At 41.5% G+C, this 7,689-nt stretch overlaps 1 protein-coding gene across 1 annotated transcript; it reads right to left on the reverse strand.

Annotated features, from left to right (window-relative positions):
• Positions 1 to 497: 497 nt before the first annotated feature.
• LOC140316627 (maternal B9.15 protein) lies at positions 498 to 6,241 on the reverse strand. Its single transcript, XM_072394531.1, has 5 exons — positions 6,094 to 6,241; positions 3,215 to 3,392; positions 2,977 to 3,114; positions 2,424 to 2,754; positions 498 to 1,688 (listed from the first exon to the last, which is right to left on the reverse strand). Exons 2-5 carry the CDS (start codon positions 3,385 to 3,387, stop codon positions 1,476 to 1,478), a joined length of 855 nt encoding a protein of 284 aa, XP_072250632.1. The 5' UTR covers positions 3,388 to 3,392; positions 6,094 to 6,241; the 3' UTR covers positions 498 to 1,475.
• Between the last annotated feature and the right edge of the window lie 1,448 nt (positions 6,242 to 7,689).

Raw genomic sequence — 7,689 nt, forward strand, 5'->3', positions numbered from 1 at the left:
AACGCGATTCTTTTTTAATAGGTTTTGGCAGTCGACTATATACAAATTAAAAGTCCGCATGTCCCACAGCAGCCACTGTGACATCAAACGATGCAGCTTCAAGGTCTGTTGCTGGACACAAAATACAAAGACTGACAAGGCTGCCATGACCCCCTACTTCAAACGCTTTTTTTTTTTTTTTTTGTCGGGGCATTTTCTGACACCAACCCCTTGACAATGATCCCGTGAACGAAGCCAGTTTATTATTATTCACAGTTTACCACTTGTGAATTTTAAAAAGCAAGCCCTCGACAAGCCAAAGACGGAGGATCAGTTTCATGGCCTTGGGCTAAATGACGCACCCGGCATACAGGAGTACTTCCCCTGCAGCATCCTGCTTATGGTGACAGTCTCTTCGACCATGTGACAGGATGAGTTCAAGTAGAGTTTGGACTGTAAGGTGTTCTTTTGCAAAATACACCGAGCCTTTCGAATCAAGTCAAGACACATCTTATGTCAGGTACGAGTTGGTTTAATATGCAGTAAAAAATAAAAAGTACATTTCAACTACAAAGACTAAAAACAACAGTGAACATAAAAGCATACAAGTCACAAGAACAGTAAATAAATATTCATCTAAATAATCACATGATTGAGTGAGTGACAGGTGCATTTATATTCAATTTATAAAGCTGTAGCACATTCTCATGTGGAATGTTACGTACATTAAATAGTTTTAAAAACAGCCCTCAGCAAGCAGCCATTAAAAAACAACACATGTCTGTGTTCTGTGAGGTTGGATATGCAATGTACAGCAGACATAATTCATTTAAAAAAAGAAAAATACAATTTCATAGGTTAAGTGTAACTTGGTCACCATCCACTGGTGACCAAATGAATTACAAGAAACAATATAATCTGAAAGTGTATTCTGTGGTATCTATGTTCTTCAGTATGTACAAGGTGTTTAGTAAAAATATTACTCTCAATATACAGATATTGTAACTCCAGCTACAACAGATAAAAACCCTGAATCACATTTTACAAAGTTTAACTGGGATTTGTGCACAGAGAACCATAATCGGTAAGATAACTGGCAAAGATTATCAGAACAGATGAGCACAGGAATAACTGATTAGTTATTTGGCATGAATCATATTGCTGAGAGTTCCTGAGTTAGTCCACCACACACCCAGTGACTGAAGTCATTCTTGACGAGTACAGCATGTAAGAAGCTTAGCAGTGTGGACGCAGCAGATTTGAGAGTTTTCACTCGAGTTCAGCAGCATTTCTGTGCTGAGTGGAAGCCATCAACAAGTCAGCAGAGGAATTATCAAGTTGTGCAAGGAATAATGCTGAACTTTGCAGTTAGAAAAAAAAAAAAGGTTATCTTTTGGGCCCAAGCAAAGCTAAACTCAGAGAGCATTCATAACATGGCTCAGTTGAAGGAGCGTACAGTGCTCCATCTGCCCTTCACCCTACAGGCTCTGGACGGTCTAACCCTTCACTGCTCCCCACGGCTGCAGCGTGGCCTGGGGAAGGATGAACTGCGGTGGTGGCTGTGGCAAGATGTAGTAGCCAAAGACCTGCTGGGGCGGGGGTGGGGGTGCAGAAGGTGCACACACTGCAGTCAGGAACACTGGAGCACCCTTCTTGTACTGAGGCCACACTGGTGTTGGATGGTAGATGTACTGGAGGCATGGAGGGATCTGCGAAGATTGGAGGGAATATTAAAGGACTTATTTGTACAACATGCATGACTGACACATTATCACATCAGAATGACTTGGCAAACCGACAAAAAACATCTTGAGTAAAACAAAAAACGGACGACATTTAATACATTTTAGAAATGTATTGATATGCTTATGTAAGCAGGTTGTTAATGAAGTAATGGCTTGTATCAGTTTGCCTGAAATGTACTTAAAATGTTGCCTGAAATTAAATCTTTTTTTGTTTTGTGTGTGTGTGTGTGTCAAGGAACCGTGTGCATCACTTCTATCAACCTCAAGGGTTTCTGAGGTTTAACTTATTATTTTCTAGTTACATCCATTTGCATCCAGTTGGAATCCACCTGTGACATGGTGTGGCCGATCCAGTCTTTGGAAATTCACTGATGTGGTACCTTGATAAAATTAATTTAACCATGACTTTTTTTCAGATAATATCTCCCCCAACTGGCTTTTCAAATTGTAAGCTGGCTGTATTCAGTGCAGCTGGAAGTGTGCGTGAGACTGACTCACTGCTGTGTTCCTGTTTGTGGTAGTTAAAGAACATGTCGTTCCCGGCTGCAGTGAAGCTTATCAGCGTGGTTTTTAGACAAAGATTTAACTGTGTGGCACAGACAAATAGCTGTAGCGGGGTTTAGTTATAAAAGACTAGTGTGTAGGATTCTGCAGAAAACTAACAGATTGTTCTTAAAAGAAAGAAAGAAAAAAAATCACCTTTCTTCTGACGTATTTGACTTTATTTAGTCCTTCTCCTTGCCACGTCCTAATCCTGGGCACCATTGTTATTGTGTAGGTGTCGCCTTCTGCTGCCTCCTTCTTCCCAGCCTCCTCATATTTTTCTTGTTCTCCCTCCAACTCGCCATCTTTAGCCTCTTCCTCCGTGTCGCTCGACGCAGTGGAACCGCAATCCGAAGAGGTAGCTGAGTGGTAATCTGATGTGTCCAGGTTCACAAAGGACTCATCCCGGTCTCCCTTCACACCCTCCTCATCTTCCTCTTTCTCACTGAAACTGGCTATTGTGAAGGGCCTGCTGTTCTCCCCTGATCTGTAAGGAGAAAGACTACTGTTTAAAAACCGCACACAAGTCATGTTTAATTCAAATAATACCCATGGGCCTAAGTTTTTAAACAGCCAACACATTGCTCACAGATTGCATCATTATGACAACCGACTCGTAATTGTTGGTTCAGACTGAGAATGCTTCCTTGTTGTTGGAACATGTCTGTCTGTGTCACTCTTTGTCTCAGCAGGCCAGCCAGTGACTCACCTTGCGCACACCTCCATTGGGTCAATCCACAGTGTGATCTCAGGCGGAAGCCCCAGCTGGCTGAGCGTCAGCTCACTCTCCTCACAGGCTTTAACAACCACTTCGTCACAGGGCGCGCCGTTATTTATCCGAATACATCTGTGAGGGTTTGTATACAGTGGTTAGGATATGATTCAATCATCTTGAAAACAAATGACCCCCAGTGAAAACAGTGATCAAGTTTATTATTGTAGATTACCTGTAAGCCTGGCCTTTGCTTGGACAGTCGGGGTACCAGTGCTCATCATACTTGTCACACAAAAGTTTCTGCAGCTTCTCTGCAAACAGCTGTGCTTTGGCTTCATCGAGCTTGCCCCGGGCTACAGCCAGACGTTTGAGGAAGTTGACTCCAGCCTTCACCTCTCTTTTCATGGTACCTGTAAAAAAAAAACAAAAAAAACATGAAATTTCTATCTAATATGTCATGTGTCCAGGTCTGTGGGTTTTTTTTTTTAACCTGACTCCCTTCCAAAAGCTGAGGGAGAGCAGGAACTTGGGTAGTAGTGATAAAAACACTTCCCTGAGCAGCTGCCCCTGAGCCCTCTATTTTCATAACCTTCAGGAGGGCTCTGTGCTAAGCATGTGAGGAAGAGTTCGGGGCATTTCACAGAGGTTGCCATTGCTTAGCGTTGGCAAAATGGTGACAGTTTATACAAAGGCAAACTAGATGCAAACTAACTGCTGCAGTGTTGATGTGTGAATGCAAATCCAATGTGCTATCTGTGCTGTTTATCTTCTGATAGCGCATCTGTTTAGGTTCAGCGTCTGTGTCACGCTGACCAGAGAGTGTGTTCAGAAGAGGCCAAGGCAGTTCAAACTCTGCAGCTGAACCAGCTAATGCTGAGCGTGCTGGCATCCTGCTGTTGTTGTCCCTGACAAAGGAGTCGTGCCTTGAACTCTGAGGCACAGACAGTTGTTTGCTTTTGTGGCTTTAAACACATCAACACCGCTTCAAGCTGTGTAATGTGTTGTGAGGGGAAAATTATTATTTGCTCTGGTAGATGAAGTCACAGCTTTCCCTTAAGAGTAGTGCAGAGTGACATAAAAAAAAGTATGCAGGGCAGCAACTTCTAATCCCGGACAAATGTTTTGCAAATAAATGAGAGCATACAAGTAATTAACACTAACCTTGTGTTTAGACAGCAGCTTTGGTAATAGTCAATTATCAGTCTACGAGGAAAATTGAAGGCTTTCTTCATCTCGATGTTCTCTCTGAGTTCACTCTGTTTTTAACTTTACCCATCACCGGAAGGTAAAACAACATGCAACGTGCAGACCTGGAGGATGTTACCTTGACTAAAGGAAAAACTTGCACTTACACAGGTTTTTCCGGAGGGTTCTCGAGTTTCACATTTTTTCAGTGACAGTGAAGAATGTCAAAAGAGGCCTGTCATATTTTACTGTTCCATATTTTCGTATTTTAGTTCCATATTTTACTGTCTTGAAAGGCCGCATAGTGCGCATTGGTGAGATTTTAACAAACTGACATGTTCTGGCTGTGATTTCAGTCGATGCCGTGAAGCAGCTCCAAAAGTTAGCACCAAATATCTTTCTGATACCCGCTATACTTCTCAGTTTTTAATCATTCAGTGCTCGTGTTGATACACATAAAGTATGTCAATTATATTAATTTCAATTCCAGGTATGTCTGATATAAGAATACACAAGGATTTTAAGATGTCAAGTAATTTTTTAGGCATTATTTCATACACAGTTATAACACTGATCATGCACTGTCTGTCATTATGACTTGAAATCAAGTTGGTTTGATTCAAATGAATTTTCACCAACAAACTGGCTGCGGCAACAGATTTGTTTGGCTTCAAATTATTAGAAGCCAGAACCAGGGATTTTTTTTAATGACTTCCACTCATGTTTTAAATCTTTCTAAAGATAGATAAATAGCCGGGTTGAGCTTTGGCAGATGTTTTCCCAGAAGAATGGAGCGGAATCTAACATTTCTGCCTATTATTCGGAGCCAATCTTTTGCTCTTGCGGTCAGGTGTTTCACTCACAGCTTCCCACATATCATGATTCAGTATTATATAATCAGCTCGCTTTTAATCACACAAATAAATCATTTGTGGACACGAAAGGAACCAAGAGATTTTCACATCACTTGTGGTGCAGCCTCAAGGGTTTTACTTCTTTGAATTAATTAACAGCACACTGGGGAAAAAAAAAAAACAAGAAAGGGGGGGCGGGGGGTGTCAGTATATTTGTTGTGTGTCTGTTTACTCAGCAGTGACCTGCTCCCATTATCGCAGACTCTGTTGATACAGTTAAGAGTCTGAGGGAACTTTCAGACAGTTGACCGGCTGGATTCTTTGTGACATTTAACTCTTTGTTGGTGTGCGCTTTTTCGCGTTCATTACCCCAAACTTTGTATCTACATCTTTGACACCGTGGATGGCAGCAGAGACAGGTGGAGCTGTCTGACCCTGTTGTTGTTTGGTGTCGACGCTATTCATCACGGTCCTGTTCCATGTCTGCGTGGAACAGAGTCGACACAACAAAGCAGACTCCACGCAACGCGACGCAAGAATAGCGCACACGTGTGCTCGTGTGTGGCAGTTTCAGGATGTCAGTTACACTCAGAAGTAATATGATGCGGCCGTAATATTGTTCTGTTTGATGGAGCTGTAACAGAGGAAACACTGGGCTACCCGCTGGAAACTAACGCGTTTGGTTTTTTCTAACAATGCGGAAACCCCCAGTGGAAACTCAAAAAGTTAGCAGAAACCAGCCCACGGATATCATTTCGATATGCTCGACAAAATCCACCGCGTGGAGCTTTGAAAGGCGTATTCATTTTAAAACATATCCCTGTATACCTTTAATTGAATTAGTGCCTGAAGGTTGTCAAAGTGTTGCCTTATGGTCACATGTGTAATAAATCCATAAAAAGCTAAATTACACTGTAATGTCAACGGAGCGAGACGTATGAACGACTTTTAGGACAACTGAAAATAAAGTTGTAACCATTTAACGAAAAAAAAACGCCTATATTTCTAAACAAACAATAATACAGTTAATTACAGTAATAATTCAAAATAAATCATAAAAAGTGATACTCACAGTCAATTGTAAAGTGTCCTGTCTGAGAGTACTTAGCAGTCGGTGGGTTTCTCGCTTCTTGTCGTCGCTGGTTGCGCGTGTGCGTTGATGAGTTGTTGGAGTTATTATGGTCAGCACATGTTGCTTCCTTGTTCTCTGTTCTACTCGTTGCTGCAGGGACGTAAGATTACCGTCAGTGTGACTCACTTCCTTTACTCAGAGCGATGAGCAAGCTCTGACTGGTTCCCTCACAGAGCGACACCCCGCCCGACCCAAATATGGGCCGGTGAGGCAAACAGCTGAGTGGTGCATTTCACTCTGTTACAGTACCCAAATGTCACTTTGAACAACAATCGAGATTACTCCCTGATGACATATGGAGTAACATCGATGTCGACGCCATCCTGTTACTTTCCAAGTTGTGTAGACTTTGCGCATGGCAGATAAAAGTCATAGGTGAGGCAATCATTTTCATTTTGTTCCTGTAGCAATTAGGGAAACGTTTTCCTTTACATCAACAGAAAGCCTCTAAGACTTAAAAGCAAATCTAATCAGGAAGCATCCATACATCTTGATTACTGCAACCCTCTTTGTATTGGTCTTCCTCAAAAATCTCTCTATAAGCTTCAAATGGCTCAGAATTAAGCTGCTCATATCATTACCAAAACCCCTTCATTTCATCACATCACCCCAGTTTTGCAGCAGCGTCACTGGCTCCCTGTTAAATTCACATGAAAAACAAAGTGACCAAATTCAGTTACTCTAACACCTTCCTGACAGATGGCACCACAAACTGGCTTGGGATGAAACAGCCGAAAGCAGTGAGTGATTAACTGTAGTGAGTGATTAAATATTAAAGATGCCCAGAGACGCATCCATCCATGATGTTTGCTCTGACTCCAACATGTACAAAAAAGCCACAGTCCATACCGACCACAGCCAGCTCACCCTTCTGCTGCGTGACAAGAGAGACAGAAGTATCCCCTGCTCCACCGCCAGACTTAAGAACAAGCTAGTTCCTTCGGCTGTGATATATTCAGAACATAAAATTGCAGAGAAGCAACATCCTCAAATTGTTTCTTGTTGTTTCATAATTTATCCATGAACATGCAGAGGGATGTTGTGGCAGAAACTGCTTTTATCTTATTTGGTAGTTGAGCCCATGACATTTGACCAGCTGTCTATGAAATCCTAATTTTTAATGTAGCAAATTAATACAATGATCAGACAAATGTAGTTCAATATGATAGTTGCCTCTAAAAGGATAAATGTGCATAAAACAGAACTGTTGTGATCCTGACATAGAAATACATTTAGCATAACACAGAATAAATACGACAAATTAGTAAAACTTACATTTTGCAATGGGGGGGGGGGTATACTTGAAGTCTTTACAGAAATGGCCATCTCTACAGGTCACATTAACTGTTATCAATGAAACTCTGAAAGTAACTCAGACAAGATACTATGAACCTAAAACTGTCCCAATATGATAACCGTTGAAGACAGCAGCTACACTGAAGTGGTTAAGAGATGAATTTAGATTTAGGCGCACCTTTAATCCTTACCAATACATTTTCTCCTGTAATTTGATTTGATGTTTTGAAGATAGACTAA

Source organism: Leuresthes tenuis, unplaced genomic scaffold (genome assembly GCF_036924035.1).
Source record: "Leuresthes tenuis unplaced genomic scaffold, fLeuTen1.0.hap1 SCAF_10, whole genome shotgun sequence".
Classification (NCBI taxonomy): Eukaryota; Metazoa; Chordata; class Actinopteri; order Atheriniformes; family Atherinopsidae; genus Leuresthes; species Leuresthes tenuis.